Source organism: Dendropsophus ebraccatus, chromosome 12 (assembly GCF_027789765.1).
Source record: "Dendropsophus ebraccatus isolate aDenEbr1 chromosome 12, aDenEbr1.pat, whole genome shotgun sequence".
In the NCBI taxonomy this organism is placed as follows: Eukaryota; Metazoa; Chordata; class Amphibia; order Anura; family Hylidae; genus Dendropsophus; species Dendropsophus ebraccatus.
Window position 1 is genome coordinate 73,224,945 of NC_091465.1, and position 20,441 is coordinate 73,245,385.

At 42.2% G+C, this 20,441-nt stretch overlaps 1 protein-coding gene across 2 annotated transcripts in view; it reads left to right on the forward strand.

Annotated features, from left to right (window-relative positions):
* LOC138769488 (32 kDa beta-galactoside-binding lectin-like) overlaps nt 1-20,441 on the forward strand; it is a 60,350-nt gene that overhangs the window by 23,107 nt on the left and 16,802 nt on the right. Inside the window, exons 2-4 of one of the 2 annotated variants that reach the window (XM_069948005.1) lie at nt 4,227-4,286; nt 14,224-14,250; nt 14,337-14,425. In XM_069948005.1, the coding sequence (XP_069804106.1) occupies nt 4,248-4,286; nt 14,224-14,250; nt 14,337-14,425 (155 nt within the window). In that variant the 5' untranslated portion in view covers nt 4,227-4,247. The remainder of the gene's footprint in view (nt 1-4,226; nt 4,287-14,223; nt 14,251-14,336; nt 14,426-20,441) is intronic. The other variant, XM_069948004.1, reaches the window with a different exon arrangement.

The following is a 20,441-nucleotide window of genomic DNA, read 5'->3' on the forward strand; positions in this document are numbered from 1 at the left end:
ATACCCCTAGATTAATTCTTTAAGGTGTGTAGTTTCCAAAATGTGGTCACTTATGGGGGTTTTCAGGATACCAGACTTCTAAATCCGTTTAAAAAAAGAACTGGTCCCTAAAAAAATCAGTTTCACGAAAATGTGATAATTTGCTGATAAATTTCTAAGCCCCATAACACCCTAAAAAAGTAAAATATGTTTACCAAATTATGCCAGAATAAAGAAGACATATTGTTAATGTGACTTAGTAACTAATTTATGTGCTACGACGTTCTTTTTTTAGAAGCAGAGAATTTCAAAGTTCATAAAATGCTAATTTTTTTAATTTTTCATGATATTTTGATGTTTTTCACAAAAAACACACAAAGTAGTGACCAAATTTTGCCACTAACATTTTGGCACAGTGTGGACTTAGTGTAGAGACCCATGTGTATCATATACCTGCACGCGGTACATGAGGCATTCTGGCTTGATCAATTCACATACAGAATTCTGATGTTTTTTATGCAGCCGAGAGGTACTAGGATCAGCCATAGGTGTGAGGTGCAGCACTCTTTTTCTTCCCTGAACTGTGTTTTGTTTCTCTCTTTTCTCTGTGTTTTGCACTCCTCCTGGTGAGACCCACATGACCGCAATTAGCAGGAGACACCTGAGTGCTCATGGTTTTAATCCCTCCTGTCTGTCCCATTCTATCTTTAATAGCTATGGTGAGTGCAATACCTTATCCAGACTTGTGCTGTTTGTACCGTTGTTGTACCGAGAGGTACTAGTATCAGCCATAGGTGTGAGGTGCAGCACTCTTTTTCTTCCCTGAACCGAATTTTAATTATAGTTCTCTCTGTTACTAAACCTTCCCCTTACCAATTCATCCCTAAGGTTTTTACACCTGCGGAATGCTACCAGAGGAAGTTGAGCAGTTACCTTAGACAATGCTTTTTCACCCTCTAACAACCGCCAATGTTTAAAAATTGCTGATCTAATTAATGCATCTGTGGGAGAGTGTCAAAATGTGAACACGAACCTAGGGAGAGTTGCACCACTTTTTTCTCTATGTTGTCTCAATCATCTACGTGACAGGCTACGGGCTTTTGAGCATGCAGTGTTAATAATATCAGGGGATAATTACGCTCAAGTAAACGTTGAACGTATGAACTGACCATACAGTACTGCATGCTTTATGTGAACAGGGTAGTAACTCTGATAGTTTAAGAGCATATTTGTTGCCGCAGGCTTGCGATTCCCGCTAACCTGTAACTGATTCTCCACTATCTCAAGTTGAACATCCAGAAAATGTAATTTATTACCCCCAAATTCCGAGGTAAATGTCATATTAAATTCATTCTGATTGACGTAATCTACAAAATGTTGGAATTCCTGTTCCATCCCAGACCAGACTATCAGTATGTCATCTATATATCTAGGGAATAATGCTATCTTAGAAATAAAAAAATTCTGCATGTTAAAAATCATTGCATCCTCCCATTCCGCCAAAAAAGATTGGCGAAAGTTGGGGCGACCGGCGTCACCATCGCCGTCCCAGCCCGCTGACAGTACCACTGATCAGCGAACTGGAAGGCATTATGATTCATACGGTTACGCAGGATTAATAATACCGATGCATTGTTTGAGGCCCAAGCAGAGAAATTAGCACAACATTTACTTGAGCGTGGTTATCCCCCTGATATTATTAACACTGGATGCTCAAAAGCCCGTAGCCTGTCACATAATGAGATAAGTGGTAATTATAAATGCCACCATTGCCACCATTGCGAACGGTTAAATAATGTAAAGAGAGTGATGCTAGGTGGCCATACATGGATTGTAAAGGACTTCATTACATCTCGTACAGATCTGCACTTGCTGGTATTTATACATGGGACGTATTGTCTTACCCAAGTAATAACGTTTTTCTGAACATGTTCGCTTGATATGTTCAGGCAAGGGATGCCCACAATTTATTGCCCATATGCGTATGTTCCACAATAGTGATACATCTGATATTTGCTTTATGGGTTTACTCCAGGTAAAGCAAGGATCGGAAGGGGGCAACCGTGAGACCAAATTGTTGCAAAAGGAAACTGAATTTAAGAATGGATGCGTTGGGCCCTTTGGGTCTCTACGATCGATCCAGGGTCAACGGTACCTGCTGGTAGTCCCTATATTTGCTTACTAGCTAATCTTGAATATTGCACTTTGTAAGATGTCATTGTATCTATTTTTAATGTGTGGATATGTTTTTAAATATGTTAATTACTAAGTGTATTTAAAGACGGAGAAACGTGATGACGTCAGGGCTGTGAACAAGCACATTGTGTCGTGTGAAACAGCTATATGCCTGATACTCATCCGTGTCCGTGTGTTGCCATATGAAGGAATAAAGTTTATTCACTATTTGCTACAACTTGGTGAGTGCCTCCACTGTCTTCTTCGAAGCTGAATCATTTTGTAGATACTGTCTCTGTACGGGAGTGCACCATCTGTAGCAGCAAGTCTTGTGGACGGGACTCTGATTACCTTCAGCTCTGAAGCCCTGTAAAGGTATTGCCGAGGTATACCTGAAATGGACGGATAATTTTAGATAAACATATTCAGTTCGATTTGGTCATTTAGACCTAGAGGACCTTGAGCATTTGTGGCTAAAATAATTTTTGCTTCTTCTTGTAGTAGCCGTTTATTGATTTCAGTGCCGAGGCTCGCTTGTATTCTTTTCAGACCCATGAATTTCATGACGTTCATATTTCCTGCATGTTTTTCTTTTTTTTTTTTTTTTAATTGTATATTTATTGAAAGGTTTTTTGTTTTTTTCCATTTTGAAACAACAGTTAACATGTCATACAACGTGTGTAACAACCAATAAGCTATATAAAAGCTTACACAGCTCAATACAAAAAATCAGTCAGAGCCCACACTCAGGAACATATGTAGGCATGGACTATGCCCACAACTCAAAAAAGAAAAAATATAGAATAAAAAGAAAAAGAAATAGAAATACCAAGCCCAAGGGAGGGCCACATAAAAAGGCAACCTTAAATCTGAATAGACTCAGTGGGAAAGGGAGGGGGTAGACAAGACAAAAGAAAAAACACACACAGGGGAAAGGTTACAGAGAGGGACTCCTGTCACCCGAGGGGCAAGTAGTACGGTGCGGCCTGGTCCTTGTGGACTCCTGTTCGGCCCAGAACACATCCCACAGTTTCCAGACCTGCTTAAGATGATCTTGTCTATTATTAAGCATAGCTGTTAACTGCTCCATATTCCTCACATCAAGGATACGAGCATATAAGTCGTTTCGTGTGGGGGGAACTGTCCGCTTCCAAAACCTGGCTATGAGGCATCGTGCGGCTGTAAGGATGTGGAGAAGCAATTTCATGGTCTTGCGCCCCAATTTCACTGACGGTACGTTAAAGAGATAGAAAACTTGGTCCGGCGTGATCTCAATACCTACAACCTCTTTGATCAGATCCTTCACCATGTCCCAGTAAGAGGCAATTGGGGGGCAAGACCAGTAAATGTGCTGAAGGGAGCCTACATCCCCCTGGCATCTCCAGCAGACATTTGATAGTGTCGGATTTATAGCATGAAGGAACTCGGGTGTATGATACCAGAAGAGCATCAGCTTATATTGATTCTCTTTGTAGGTTGTGCATATAGAGGTTTTAGCAGCTCTATTCCTGCATGTTTTTCAATAATGTGGATAATGAGCCTTGGTAATCCTCTTTTTGTTTTGATGGATCTAACATGCTCATAGAACAGTCTGTTTAGGGATCTTATAGTTTTGCCTAAGTAATAGACTCCGCAGTCACATGTGATTGCATAAACCGCATTGTGTGAACGACAACATATTGTTTCATTGATAGTATATGTCACGCCTCCAAGTGTTACTTTTTTATTTTCCATAAACTGATTACACCATGAGCTGTTATTGCATTTGAAATTACCTTTAGGTCGTTGCTTGTCCAGCCATGTAGGATTTTTGTGTTCACTTGTGAATTTACTTCTAACTTATCACAAATGTTTTTGCATCTCTTAAATGCTACCATGGGTTTACCAGAGTAGTGTTGTGAGATTATGCGACCATCTTTAATTATGTCCCAATGTCTGAGGATGGATTTTTTTTATTTCTTCTGCCATAGGGCTGTATTTAAAAGTAAATGTAAAACGGCTTTCTTTAGATTAAGTTTTCTTACTTTTTAGTAAATCTGTTTGAGTTTTTTATACGCTTTTTCTTTTTCCAGTAGTTCTCTAGGGTGTCCTCGATGTGGAAGGTGTTCCATGAGTTTGCCCACTTATGTGAGGTAAGTAGAGTCTATGTTGTTTATACGGCATAGTCGCAGATATTGGCCATATGGTTAAGTTAAGTTTGCATTGGCTTTAGGGTAGATTAAGGCTTTAATATCCTCCATAAATTTTTTTGCCAGATACATCCAGATTACTCCCTGCTGGTATAGGGGGTGAAAATGTTGACTTTGTTCCACCAGTATATATAGGTTTTACCACTTCTCTTCTCCTTACTTCATTGCCATCCTCTTCTGCCAGTTCTATAAGTGTGGATAGACAAGCGATGTCCGTATCATCCTCTGCACCTGCTAAGAAAAAGCCCAATTGTCCGGGTTTAGCAGGCTTCTCTCCTTCGGGAGATGTGGATTTTCCCTGTGGGGGATGTGTGGCATAAAAATTTTTTTGTTGTAGTTTCCTCATTGCTTTGTACATATCTATCTCAAAATCCAGTGCATTAAACTCTTCAGTAACAGTAAAATTTAAGCCTTTATTTAATAATGACAACACATCTTCATTTAGTTCTACGTTTGTAAGATTTACCACTAACGGCGGATCACTACATTTATTTTTTAATGTCGCCAGGTCACTGTCTTTCTCTTCACACTTCCTATTTTTTCTTCTGTTCCTCCCTCTGCCCCTTCTGGTTTTTCTTGTTAGAAGAAGATTCAGATTCTGTTGTCCAAAAATCTGTAGAGTATTTCTTTTTTGCGACTTCTTTTGATTCTGGTTTATTTTTCCTGTTTTTTGGTCTTGGTTTCTTGTTTGGGAATTTTTTAATTTTATTTTTATATGTTTGTCGTGTTTTTCTTTGCTGACTCATAATCTTCCTTATCTCGTAAGAATTTATCTTTCTTTTGATCTTTAATTTTGTTTTGTAGTTTAGTTAGTTTATTATCCAGTTTTTTTTTGAAAGTCATGAAACTTTTGTTCTGTTATCCTGATTCGCTGAAGCTCCTAAGACTTCTAGGAATACGGTTACATTGTGCATAGGATTTTAGTGAACTTATTGTCCAGAACATTCTTACTTCATTATCCGCGAGTGTCAGAATCTTACATTCAAGACTTTTAGTGCTCAGGGCTTGTACTGTGTCTTGCCTGTTGCAGTGGATAAAAAAGTACTGGCGTCTGCTAGTCCTGCATTCAGTGCAAACTCCATTGTTTCCTCCTGTACTGGAGGTATGTCCATGTTTTCCATTTTGTTAAATTAATGTGGACTATGAAATAGTGTGCTCAGATTATGACAGTAGCAGTCTTATAGAAACATGGTATAGAAAAAGCAATCGGCGCTACTATGTCCAGTAATAGAGTATAAATATTGTGGGAGTATTGCACTAAATCATGCGGTAGTGCTCACTTATTGGATAGGCCAACCAATATCCTCAAAAGTAGAAACATTAGAGAGAGTATAAGGGCACTCACCATTAAAATAGTTTTTAACCTTGTTTTACTAGGATAGGACAGCATGGACACGTAACACGAATCCAAACCATAGGTATATTACCTGGGACCCGTGGTCGTGTCTAGTGTCTGGAGATGCGTAATTAGTTACGCGAAACAGCCGTCACGCTGCCGGGAAGTAACTGGCGTCCTTGTAACCTGCTCTAATTACCATGGACTTTTAACACAAATTTATAATAAAGAAAGAAAACTATTTTGATGGTGATTGCCCTTATTGCCTCTCTCTAATGTTTCTACTTTTGAGGATATTGGTTTGCCTATCCAATAAGTGAGCACCACCGTATGATTTAGTGCAATACTCCCACAATACTTATACTCTATTACTGGACATAGTAGTGCTGATTGTTCTTTCTATACCGTGATTCCCTGCATCATGTGACTCACCACTTCGCCCCACCGCTGTTTTGAGTTTGAATTTGACTTTGAATTTGACTGTAGCAATTGGGTAACTTTCCCTGGTGGACTTGCGGAAATGCGCACAGATCCTCTGCACCTTGGTGAGCAAGTCAGCCAAATTGGGGTAAGTTTTAAGGAACCGTAGCAACACTAGGTTGAAGACGTGGGCCAGCCATGGTACATGTGTGAGGCTGCCAAGTTGCAGAGCCGCCACCAGGTTACACCAGTTGTCACACACAACCAAGCTCACTGCTAATTACACAGGGTAATTAGCAGGGAGCTTGGATATGGCTGCAATAATAAATAAAGAAAGAAAGAAAATTAATAAACCTCAGCCTGTCAGCGTTATCAGTTGATAGGCGGGTGCGCTTATGATGCCACCAGCTGCACTGAAGACCTGCTCTGACAACACGCTAGGGGCAGGGCAGCCCAGCACCTCCAAGTCAAACTCAAACTCGAAATCGAATCAGCGGTGGGGAAAAGTGGTGAGTCACATCCAAGATCACTGCTAATTGCCCTGTGAAAGATGGTGACAACCTCCAGAAACTAGCGTGACCAGTATATTTTCTTATTTCTTCATTTATGACTGCAGTCACATTCAAGCTCACTGCTAAATTTCCTGTGTAAGAGGGTGGCATTTACTATATAGCTGCAGTTACCCACAGATTGTATACGTTGATATGGTTAGCAAGGTACTCCCTCACTATCTTTATGAAGGCCTATCCCCTACTCTGTCTAGACTGGGGACCGGTGACATAGTCTTGCTGGGGTGTCATGAAACTGTCAAAGGCCTTGGAGAGTGTTCCCCTGCCCATTGACAAGCTGCCTGCTCCACCCCTCCTCTCCCCCGCTTTATGGTCCACAGAACTACGTCCTCTTGTGCTAGTGGTGTCAGATTGTAAGTAAGGAGGGTGAACACCCTGTAATCGGTGTTGTCAAAAACTGGACAAGACAAGGAAGCTAAATTAGGATCCACCATACTCACTCTCTGTTCCTTTGAACTGTGCCAGTGCCTGACAAGCTGACTAAAAGCCTCTGTCTCTACCAGCCGATAGGGCTTCATCTCCAGGCTCAACAGTTTGTCTATGTGCACATTTAGGACTTGTGCATGTGGGTGAGTTGCAGTGTTACATAGTTACATAGTTAATACGGTTGAAAAAAGACACATGTCCATCAAGTTCAACCAAGGAGGGGATGGATACAGGGAAGGGGGAGGGGTGATAGGTTCTATACATATGCATTTATATTATTTTGCTCTAAGAACTTGTCTAGCCCGGTTTTGAAGCCCTCTACTGTTTTTGCTGTGACCAGATCCTGTGGTAGACTGTTCCACAGATTCACAGTTCTCATGGTAAAGAAGGCTTGTCGCCTCCGGAGACTGAACCTTTTTTTCTCCAGGCGGAGGCAGTGCCCTCTTGTCCTTTGAGGGGGTTTTACCTGGAACATCTTTTCACCATATTTCTTGTAGGGGCCATTTATATATTTAAATAAGTTAATCATATCTCCCCTTAAACGTCTCTTCTCCAGACTAAACAAATGTAATTCTTTTAATCTCTCCTCATAACTAAGATGCTCCATTCCCCTTATTAGTTTAGTTGCCCGTCTTTGTACCCTCTCCAGCTCTAGAACATCCTTTTTATGAATCGGGTTCCAAAACTGGACGGCATACTCCAGATGAGGCCGCACCAAAGCTTTATAAAGCGGTAATATTATATCCCTGTCCCGAGAGTCCATGCCTGTTTTAATGCATGACAATATCCTACTGGCCTTAGAAGCAGCTGACTGACATTGTGTACTGTTCTGTAGTCTATTATCTACAAGTACACCCAGATCCTTCTCCATCAGCGACTCTCCCAGAGTAACTCCCCCCAGGACATATGATGCATGTGGGTTATTAGTACCCAGGTGCATAACTTTACATTTATCCACATTGAACCTCATTTGCCAAGTGGACGCCCAAACACTCAGAGTGTCTAAGTCATCCTGTAACATCTGCACATCCTCCATAGACTGTACTGTACTACAAAGCTTGGTGTCATCTGCAAAGATAGAAACATTGCTGTTAATTCCATTCTCAATATCATTAATAAACAAGTTAAACAGAAGAGGGCCCAGTACTGACCCTTGGGGTACACCACTTATTACCGGGGACCATTCGGAGTAGGAATCATTGACCACCACTCTCTGGGTACGATTATTAAGCCAGTTTTCAATCCAGTTACACATTAAATTTTCCAAACCAATAGACTTTAACTTACCCATCAGACGTCCATGAGGAACTGTGTCAAACGCTTTTGCAAAATCCAGGTACACTATATCTACAGCCGCGCCGCAATCCAGGCTTCTACTTACCACTTCATAGAAACATATTAGGTTGGTTTGACAGCTTCTGTCCTTAGTAAAACCATGCTGGTTATCACTTATAATACTATTTGCGATTCTGTTAAAAGGTCTGTTGTAGGGACAGTTGAATGCTACACTTAGTGGTTGATGGCTGCATCTATACACTGTGTGACACCCCCTTACACAGGGCAATCAGTAGTGAGCTTGGAGATGCCTTGAGTAAGAAATACAGAAATCAGAAAATATACTGGTGGTCACAGGCTGTGGGGAAGGAGCCTGAGCTGCTAGAGCAAGGGTTCCACTCCCTTGGGTAGCGTGGGTGGACTGCGTGGAAGACTGGGTGGTGGATAAGTTACTGGACACATTATCCACTATCCACGCCAGCACCTGTTCACGCTGCTCCGGTTTCAATAGTGGTCTACCCTGAGACACCGTAAGTTGCCGGAAGAAGCTAGGGAGTTAATATCTGCGGTGTGCCACTGCTTCCTCCTCAACAGGTGCTGCTGTGTCACCCTGCCCTGAACCACGGCCTCTGCCACCTGCATCACTTGGAACCCCAGGCCCATGCCCTCATCCTCGACCCTTACCCCTGGGCTTTACCATTTTATGGACAATGCACAGTCAAGACTGAGATAGCTGCACTACAGATCACAGCAAGCCAAGGATATATATTACTCAGACTACTTTTAAAAGTAGTCTTTTAGAGTCTGGGAGTAAGTGCTGCTATATGGCGTATAGCAGCACTTACACCGGGCAATTAGCAGTGAGCTTGGATATGCCCTCAGTAAGAAATACAGAAGTAAGAAAATATACTGGTGGTCAGTGTCACACAATTTTTTTGGAGGCTGTGGTATACAATCTGTTGCTGACTGCATCTATACACTGTATGACACCCCCTAACACAGGGCAATTTGCAGTGAGCTTGGGTATGGCTTCAGTAAGAAATACAGAAATAAGTAAATATACTGGGGGCCAGTGTCACACTAGTATTTGGAGGCTGTCGTATAGAGTCTGTGTGTAAGTGGCGGTCTATGGTCTATAAAAAAAACAGAAAGTGCAGCAGCAACCCACAGGTGCAAGGGCGTAACGTATATACTCCTCCCAGCATAAACACGATAAACACCTGCTCTGTAGATATTAAAAAGTGAGGATCTTAGCAAACTATTTGATCAAACAGAGTGTACCATGTCATCAACGTTAAGGCGTCCTCGAGACATGGTCCCTACTCTAGTATTTTCACACTAGCAATGGCCTCTCCTGGGCTAAATAAGCCTACAACTGGGCAGATAGGAGCCAAGTGATCTCTTTTATAGCACCCTTGGGACATGGGTGGAGTGCAGGCCAACAGGAGGTAGCCACGCCCCCCACATTCAACAGAAAAAAAGGGAAAATTGGCCACACATCTAATGTCCCAAGGGTACTATAAAAGAGATCATTTGATCATCACCAGTTGTAGGCTTATTAAGCCCAGGAGAGGCCATTGCTAGTGTGAAAATACTAGAGGAGGGACCATGTCTCGAGGACGCCTTAATGTTGGCGACATGGTACACTCTGATCAAATAGTTTGCTAAGATCCTCACTTTTTAATATCTACAGAGCAGGTGTTTACCGTGTGTATGCTGGCAAGAGTATATATGGTAAGCCCTTGCACCTGTGGGTTGCTGCTGCACTTTCTGTTTTTTTTTGTCTGTACTTTAGCCACGAGCAGCGTGCAACCTGCAGTGTGAACAGAGTCTTAGATGTGCGGCCAAATTTTCCGGTCTATGGCACTTGTTACACAGGACAATGAGCAGTGAAGTTCTATTCAGGTGTACTACAAATCACAGCAAAACAATCTACGACAGCAGTGCCACCAGCCACAAAATCATTAAAGTACTGAGCACTTCTTAGGGGTCTGTAATTCAACACCCAATGTTCCCTTTCTGCCAACATCCGATCACCACAGTGTGCTGCTGAAATTGTGTTAGCTGCACTGCCAGCCAGCAGTCTGTAGTAATACAAATAAAAAACGATTTTAAGCCCTTACAAGGGCTGTTTGGTTCTTTCGCTAGTATTCCCTGCCTACTGGAACGCTTATTCCCTCCCTACCGCTCTTCCTGACAAGCAGCAGCTCTGTCCCTATTCTCTTCCAGCACACTTCTGAAGCGAGCTCTGCCGGACGCAATTTTTATATGGCAGGGTCATCTTATCTGGCCAACCAATCACTGCTATCGACATGTATGGGTCCCACGTGATCGCAGGATGTACCAAAGAGTCTCCTGCATGTTGATTGGCTGAGAAATTGCGCCCATACTTATAGGAAATGGATGATGAGATTTTCTTGAGTATCGCGAGATGCTCGTCCGAGTAACGAGTACCATTGAGTACCCTAATACTCGATCGAGTACCAAGCTCGGATGAGCATGTTCGCTCATCACTATGTAGCACCCATCATCTTAAGTGTGATGGTGTTACATCTTGTAAGCACAGCTCGTCAGTCTGTTGCGGCCCTATCACCAGTTTGTCAGGTGCAAGAGGTGACCAGCAATATACAGTATTATATGGATTGCCAGTCACTAACAGATAACTGGCAGAGGCGAGCAGTGATGCACACAGTACTGTACGTGTTGCTGCTCCCCCGATGCAGCCTGGCCATTGTTCGTCATCTCCCCTTTCTTTCACCCATTGTTTCTTATGACAATTCTCTCTCAGACTGTTCCCAATAGTATCCCCTCTCAACAGTAATTCTTAAAGGGATTTTCCAAGTTATTTTAACATACCTTTAATAAAATGGTGTTGCTATAGACTTAATACTTATCATTGGCCTAGTTTGTCAATTCTGTCTCTTTCTTTCAATTTCAGCACTCGAGTGGGCGGTGACGTCACCGACCTGGCCTGCCTCTGGCTTGTTGTCTCCATTGTGAGCATTCAGAGCTTTGCAAACGGCTCTCAGGTTGGGTCTCCCAGAACACATAATGTTAGAGTGATGCTCTGGTTGGGGCGGGCATGTCAGTGGGGAGGAGGTCTCTTCCCAAACACACTGATGTCCTACCATCCTCATGTGTGATCACTACATCCCCCATTCCTCTGGTATAATCAGTGAAGCATTGCTCACACCGGAGGGGGGATTAGCGATTACACAGGATTAATTACCGATTACACAAGAGGCGTGAAAGGGAGTGTCAGGCAGTGGTGGTCATTACAAGTCATGGTGGGGGTGGGGGGGGAGGCTGTGGTAGGGGGTTGGGGCCTCCTACCCACTGAGCGCTCACCATGTAGACCAAAAACTAGAGGGAGGACGAGTTGGTGACGTCACCGGCCACTCGAGTGCTAAAAATAAGAGAAAGAATTGACAAAAGAGGCCAAGGACAAAAGTATGTAGCAAGACCATTTTATTCAAGTTATGTTAAAATAACTTGGAAAAAACCCTTTAAAGCCTCCATCTCTTATCTAATCTATTTCCAATGTCTTCTCTCTCACAGATTGCTCTAAACAGCCCGTGTCCCATATAGACTTCTTTTCATGCACCACTCCTTCACAGTCTACTCCCTATGCACCCCACAACATACTTCTCATCATGGCCCCTCTCTTGAAGAGACTCTGCCACCTTCTGCTCACCTCCCTCAACCCCTAAATTAATCTGTAAATAGGATAAACATTGCTCATTCCAAATCTGTAATTTGTAGCTTTCTACTATTTTGCTTGTTGTTCGCCTGCAAACTGGGCATGTTGATGCATAGAGAGAACTACTTAGTTCAAGAATATAATGGAGAACTCCTTGGTTTTGGGGCTTATAGCAAAGAAATGCAACTATGTAAAAACAGATTCAGAATCAACTTTTTAAAATCTATCGACTGATAACTTATGTTTAGAAAGCGTTATGGAGATTTAAAGATGATTCCCTTTAAAGACTCATTCCCCTCCCCTCTCTCAGACTACTGTACTCTTGTTTTTAGTCCAGAAGAGTCCAGTACAGTATGTAAAGTTTTAGGCTAAGTTCACACAATGTGAAATCCATTAACCCCTTAAGGTCCAAGCCAATTTTCGTTTTTGCGCTTTTGCTTTTTCCATTTTATGTTTAAAAGTCCATAGCGCTTGCATTTTTTCACCTAGAGACTTATATGAGTGCTTATTTTTTGCGAAACCAATTGTACTTTGCAATTACAGGCATAATTTTTCCATAAAATATGTTGTGAAACCGGAAAAAAATCATTTGCGCTGTCAAATTGAAAAAAAAACTAATTTGTTTTGATTTCGGGGAGTTTTGCATTTACGCCGTTCGCCCTATGGTTATGCATGTTCCTCAAGTCGTTACGATTACTATGATATATAACATGTATAACTTATATTGTATCGGATGGCCTGTAAAAAATTCAAACCATTGTTAACAAATATATGTCACTTAAAATCGCTCCATTCCCAGGCTTATAGCGCTTTTATCCTTTGGTCTATGGGGCTGTGTGAGGTGTCAGTTTTTGCGCCATGATGTGTTCTTTCTACCGATACCTTGATTGCGCATATACGACTTTTTGATCGCTTTTTATTACATTTTTTCTGGATTTGATGCGACCAAAAATGCGCAATTTTGCACTTTGGGATTTTTTTGCGCTTACGCCTTTTACCGTGCGAGATCAGAAATGTGATTAATTAATAGTTCGGGCGATTACGCGCGCGGCGATACTAAATATGTTTATTTATTTATTTATTAATTTATATTTATAAAATGGGAAAAGGGGGGTGATTTGGACTTTTATTAGGGGAGGGGATTTTTTATTAATAAAAACACTTTTTTTTCTTTTTTTTTTACATGGACTAGAAGCCCCCCTGGGGGGCTTGTATATACACAGCAATGATCTCTCATAGAGATCAATGCTGTGTATATACACAGCAAAGATCCATGAGATCGGTCATAGATTGCTATGGCCTGCTGCAGGCCATAGCAATCTACTGCCGAGCCGGGATCAGCGTCATTCTGACGCTGAGGCCCGGCACGGCCAGAAGAATAGATCTCCCCCCCGCGATCGCATCGCGGGGGGGAGATCCGTCCCACTAGACACCAGGGATGTGATGTCTGAAGCCCTTCAATGCAGCTGTCAGGTTTGACAGCTGCATTGAAGTGCTTAATTAGCCGGCGCGGCAACGGGACCCGCGCCGGCTAACAGAGGCACTGCCCGGCTGCACGTGTCAGCCGGGATCAGCGCCGTTCAGAGCGGGGTCCCGGCGGGACCCCGCTCTGAACACCCCCCGCGGCGCCATGACGTATTAGATACGTCATGGGTCGCTAAGGGGTCAACGGCCGTAGTTGCAGTTTTGCAACTGCAGCCGTTATTTCATGACTTGGCCAATCATATTGAAGACTATGGAGTGCCGGCCGGAGTGTATACACACTGTATACACTTCTGCTGGGATTCCAAGCGGCTGCACAAAAAACTAACATGTCAGTTTTGTGCAGCCACTATTCATTGAAGACTAAAAAAGCAGACAATGTAAAGTGCGGCTCTGGAAGCACTCGAATGTGGCCGAATTCCAATTAAAGTTCTGCAGTACCGGCCAGGATGAACTTAACAGACAGCGGCTGTCCTGTCACACTGCCGGGTCACAGAACGGCCGCTGTCTTACAGCGTGTGAACCCGGCCTTAAAGGGAGAAGCAGATCCCAAGTAGGTAAGATCCTAACTTGTAATAAGTGACGTGGCTATATTGTATACTGTATGTATCTATGCCTGTCTGTATAATAATGATATCTGTGTTATGTCTTTCTTTATATTCTCATGCACAGGAAGAAGCCAAGTCTATTTATATACCGGTAGGGTTTTAACATATTTTACTTGTTAATTATAACAAAGCTGGTTTCTTCCATTGTGTCATACTAAAGATTTTTTCTTTTCATAGAATATGCCTTATAGAGCTGTTTTTAAGGCAAATTTTGGAAAAGATGAAACTCTCACTCTCATGGGAAACGTCCCTTCAGGGGCAAGCGAGTATGTTTCTTCTATAATTACCTACAGTTTTTTTTAGTTTATACAGTGGATATGTACCAAAGTCTTTAAGGCTTCTTAACAATTGACCAGGGCTGTGGAGTCGGAGTCGTGGAGTCGGTGTCTGAGCTAGTTTTGGCTGGAGTTGGAGTCGGAAAAAATGTACCGATTCCAATCCAGCTTTAAAAAAAATCTTAGAACAATTTAGAATTGTGCTGTTCTCTTCCTGGATGCTGGATGACTGTATATGAGCAGCAGTGTAATATGAAGATATTCTGTGTAATATAGAAGGAGAAGACATAAGTAGTGTAGCAGTAACCTCTGTCCTCAATGTGGTGTTTCTTCAGTGTTCTATGGCTGCAGCTCTTTGCGTGTATGTGTTCTATGGCAGCAGCAGGCTGTGTACTGTATGTGTTCTATGGCTGCAGCAGGCTGTGTGTTTGCTATGGCTGCAGCAGGCTGTGTGTGTATGCTATGGCTGAAGCAGGCTGTGTGTGTATGCTATGGCTGCTGCAGGCTGTGTGTATGTGTGCTATGGCTGCAGCAGGCTGTGTGTATGTGTGCTATGGCTGCAGCAGGCTGTGTGTATGTGTGCTATGGCTGCAGCAGGCTGTGTGTATGTGTGCTATGGCTGCAGCAGGCTGTGTGTATGTGTGCTATGGCTGCAGCAGGCTGTGTGTATGTGTGCTATGGCTGCAGCAGGCTATGTGTGTGTGTGTGTGTGTGTGTGTGTGTGTGTGTGTGTGTGTGCTATGGCTGAAGCAAGCTGTGTGTGTATGCTATGGCTGCAGCAGGCTGTGTGTGTATGCTATGGTTGCAGCAGGCTGTGTGTGTGTGCTCTATGGCGTGCCCCCACAACCACAGTGACCCCTCTTTATCACTATGTGTGACCCCTCTATATCACTATGTGTGACTCCTCTATATCACTATGTGTGACCCCTCAATATCACTATGTGTGACCCCCTCTATATCACTATGGCTGACCTCTATATTACAGGTTTCTGGATTGTTAGCAGTATTTCTGTGTGTATGGTGAATATTAAGTTAGAAAGTAAAAGACCTGCTCCTTCTAGTCTAGTTGTGAGTTGTTTGAGACCTGGAGGTTGGAGACTGGCTGCATCCACTGCACACTCAGGAGAAGCTGCTTTATATCTTCCCTCATTCCCTCAGAAGTCGCCCCAGGATCATGTAGGACATTAGAGAGAAGCTGCTGAGCCAGTGTGATTAATAACTCCCCTGGTATATGACCGGCCATTTATGAAGGAGCAGGAGTCTGAGTCGGGAGTCGGTCCTGATAAAGTACAGGAGTCGAAGTCAGAGCTTACCGACTCCACAGCCCTGCAATTGACTTACATGTATAACAAATGGAATTAAAGATAATGCTGAGCTTTAATCCTGCTCAAAGATTAAAGGGGTACTCCAGCAAATTAACTGGTGTCAGAAAGTTGTATAGATTTGTAATTTATTTCTATTAAACAATCTCAAGTCTTCCCGGACTTATTTGCTATTATATGCCCTGCAGGAAATGTTGTTTTATTTTCAGTCTGACACAGTGCTCTCTGCTGACACCTCTGGCCAAGACAGGAACTGTCCAGAGCAGGAAAGGTTTTTTTTTATAGGGATTCCCATAGAAAAGCTCTCTACTACTCTGGACAGTTCCTGTCTCAGCCAGAGATGTGAGCAGAGAGCACTGTGTCAGACTGAAAAAAAAAAAACACCACTTCCTACAGTATATACAGTAGCTAATAAGTCCGGGAAAACTTGAGATTTTTTAATAGAAGTAAATTACAAATCTATAAAACTTTCTGACACTAGTTAATTTGAAAGAAAAAGATTTTTGCTGGATAACCCCTTTAAAAGGTGATTCAAATAGCATACTGCAGTATTTGTATCAACTGCAGCATTAATAGGTTTAGTTGCAAGTAATTTTGCATCCCTAACGCCCCTTTTCCACCCCTCCCCCCATGAAACAATTGTGGAGTGCTGTTCTGTTGTCACTGTATTTAAACAGCTTAAACATTTTAAATGTATACAAAGCTGCTGTTTCTGTCCATCTATTACACCCTGCTATAGGCTGGAGATAATAGGGATCATAGCAATGGTAGTAAATTACTTCCACAGTTCACTCTACAAATGATCAAGCAATTGCTAGCAGAAGTAAAAATGTAATTTATAAAGGAATATATATACAGTGGTAACTTGGTTTAAGAGTGTTTTGGTTTAAGAGCTCACAGTTTTCAAAAATTTGACTTGGTTTAAGAGCATTGCTTTGGTTTAAGAGCTCCCTGTACTGGGTGGGAGGAGGAGTGGGGGAGGGGCATGGTCTGCAAAGCGGGGTCTACAGCACTGTACTCTTACCCAGGAAGTCTCTCTAACCTTCCAAATCATAGCAGATCCACTTCAGGCTGGGGCTTACATCAGGGGACAGGACTGTGGAGGTAATCTATCCATAGCTGTAACCCCTCTCTCCCCAGGCAGAGAGTGCTGCATGTATGTGCCCACATCTGCTCTGCTCATTCCTTCATGCTCCCTGCAGTCTCTGTCCGCCCTGGTGTTTCCCATCTTCTCCATTACTGTACAGTAACCTATAATATCACATATTCTGCTGTTTCTGAATGTTTGTTTTAACTCTTTTACATGTTATTCAGAATAAAAAATCATTATTTTGGGGGGGTGGAACCAATTGTCTGCATTTCTATGATTTCTTATGGGAAAATTTGCTTTGGTTTAAGAGTGGATTTGGATTACAAGCATGACCCTGGAATGAATTATGCTCGCAATCCAAGGCACCACTGTATGTACACACACACACATTATATATATATATATATATATATATATATATATATATATATATATATATATTAGTCCCCAATGTCAGGTAAAAAAGGTGAATTTGGTTACAGTAGAATAAAACTTACTCCTACCTCCAACCCCACCATGAAAAAAAAAAGAAAACACTAAAAAACATTAATGATAACTTAATTTACTAATTACTAATTTACTAATACCAGTTTAAATAAAAACTACAGGTCACTGTACAAAAAACAAGCCTCCCCACAAAAACACAAACTAAATAAATAAATAAATGGGAGTTAGAATTTGGTGATACAAAGCTTTGTCTGTCAATGATAGTCAGAGCAGGTGGCCAGGAAAAGGATCATGCTGCCATTGCGTCCTCTGACCAGCCATATCTATAACTTTTGACATTTTTAGTAGAATGTACTCTTTTGCCCCTTCCCGCACCACGAAGTGCAGTTTTATCATGGTGCCTCATCCTGCTAATTTTTACTGTTTACATGTTTCTGCCAATTCTGACAGCTACATTTAAACAGTAGAAATACCTGTCATTGGTGTTCTTGTCAGATCTGCTCCTCCTGCTGTTATCATGGGGAGCCGATCCGTAGGAGAGGAGCCCAGGCCCTCTGCTTAGCCTCCGATGCTGCCATGGATTGGTGATTGCTACAGGTAGCCATCAGTAGCCTGTAGCAATGGAGTGTAAAAATGATGGATCAATGCAGTACATGAGTACTGCATTGTTCCATATAAGCAATCAATGTATTGCTTATAGAATTCCCATCAGGGGACGACAAAAACTTTAATATATATATATACTTATACATATATACACAGTGGTACCTCGGTTCTTGAATGTAATTAGTTCTGGAAGGCTGTTCCAGAACCGAACAGTTCGAGAACGGAGCTGTAATTTCCTATAGGGAACAATGTAAATTTGATTACTTGGTTTTTATACTCCATGAGTCAGGTGCAGAGCACCCGACCCACAGAGTGTAAAAACGCTCCATGTTCCCCGCAACAGGGAGAGACAGGACTGGGCGGCTATTTAAACTTGACATTGTGCTCTTGCTCCTCTCAGCTGCGGGGGACACCCCGTAAAGAAGTGGGGATTCCCCTCATTATGATGGGATTCCCCAATTCTTTACAGGGTGATCCCTGCAGCTGAGAGGAGCAGGAGCACGGCAGCAAGTTTAAATAGCCGCCCGCTCCTGTCTCTCACTGTTCCCGAACACCTCTAACTGCCTGCCGAACATCAGTTCCGCTGACAGTTATCCTCCTGATTTTGTTCGGATACCAAGCAATGTTCGAGTACCAAGCAAAACTTCAGGGGGAAATTTAGTTCGAAAACCGAATTGTTCAGAAACCGAGGTTTTACTGTCTATATATATTATAAATAAATACATCTGATAATAAAAATTTGACTCACCACCCTTTTTTATTTAAAAAAAAATAAATAAATTGTGCACCAAAAAAATAAACGTTTAATATTGCAGCATGTGGAATCACCCTCAGAACTATTAGATTATCACACACCTGACTTTGCATAGTAAAGGGCTTAAGCACAAAAATCTAGCAAGATGCAAAATTAATGATTTGTGGTCACATCACATATCAGAAAAAACAGAATAAAAAGTAATAAAAAAAATTGCATGTGCACAAATGTGATAACGATAAAAACTACGAATCATAGCACAAATAAATTAGTTCTCCCACTGCCCCCCCCCCCCCCCAAAAATAAAACTGTTAAACTGTAAATGTTAGACTAGAGTAATTTTAAAGGTGAACTATTAGCAGGTTAGACAACTCTAACCTGCTATGTACCTATAGTGCAGGAGATGCTGAGGATGAAGATATGTCTCTTACCTTCATCCTCTGCTCCGTTCCGCTGCAGTTAGTTGTTTGGGGCACTGTCAGGAGCACTTTCCTCTCCCAATATCGAGGATCAAGCCTGCCCCGGCCGGTCCACACCTTTGATTATCATTAGAAAGAAGCGGGCCAACCGACTGGGAGCAGATTGCCGCTATGGGGACCGTGCCCCAGCGCTCCTAACAGTCTTACCGGACCATGGAGCTTCATCTTTGGTGTCTACTGCACAATAAGGGTTCTGGCTATCAACAGGTTTGATTTGTCTTACCTGCTGCTAAATCCTCTTGAAGCACATTTATTAAAAAAAATATATATATATTAATTCTTGCTAAAGTAACTTGCTAAAAAGTGCCTGCATTTTATATTTTGAAAACAGGGCTGCCCCCCACTGTCCGCCTGCGGATGAGCTGTGCAGCTACTGATGAATCACAGTTATCTCCCTTCTCCTGCCAGGCACAGATCAATGAGATCAGTAACAGGAAGGAGAGGAATCCGGAGGTGATTCCTGCATGTAAAAGCGCTGGGGAACTTACCCTGAATGGGAGCTGAAGGACCTTCAGTGATGTCTCTGACTAATCACATGGTTATGACTAGAGATGAGCGAACCTCGCGCATGCTCGAGTCGATCCGAACCCGAACTTTCGGCATTTGATTAGCGCTGTCTGCTGAACTTGGATAAAGCCCTAAGGCTATGTGGAAATCATGGATATAGTCATTGGCTGTATCCATGTTTTCCAGATTTATCCAAGTTCAGCAGCCACCACTAATCAAATGCCGAACGTTCGGGTTCGGAACGATTCGAACCCGAACCCGGTTCGCTCATCTCTAGTTATGACATGACTGAACATCCTTCAGCTACTGTTCTTGGTGTGTTCTACTCTGTAGGTAAATGCTATCTGTATTTAACCCCTTAAACACCAAAGACATACATTTACACTCTCACAGGATGGGTTTTAATTAGGGATGAGCGAACCGAACCGTAACAAACTAGATTCGTTACAAACTTTGAGAAAGTTCGTAACGAATCTGGTTAAAACAACAATAACAAATAAAATCACAGAATAGACAAGTCCAATACATCTTTAGAAAGTGATGCAAACACCTCTGGAATGCATTTGGGAAAGCAGGGAAGCAGTATTACAGGGAACGGTATTACCAGAGTTAGCGATCCTCAGCAATAATACTGCACCCTGTAATAGTTAATACTTAATTAATAAAACTAATTTTCCTTCTAAGGGTACAAACACACACAGCAGATACGCAGCAGATTTGATACTGTGTTCAGTTATTTAGATCTAATCTGCTGCGTATCTGCTGCGTATCGCAGCAGTAAATACGCAGCGTATATGCTGTG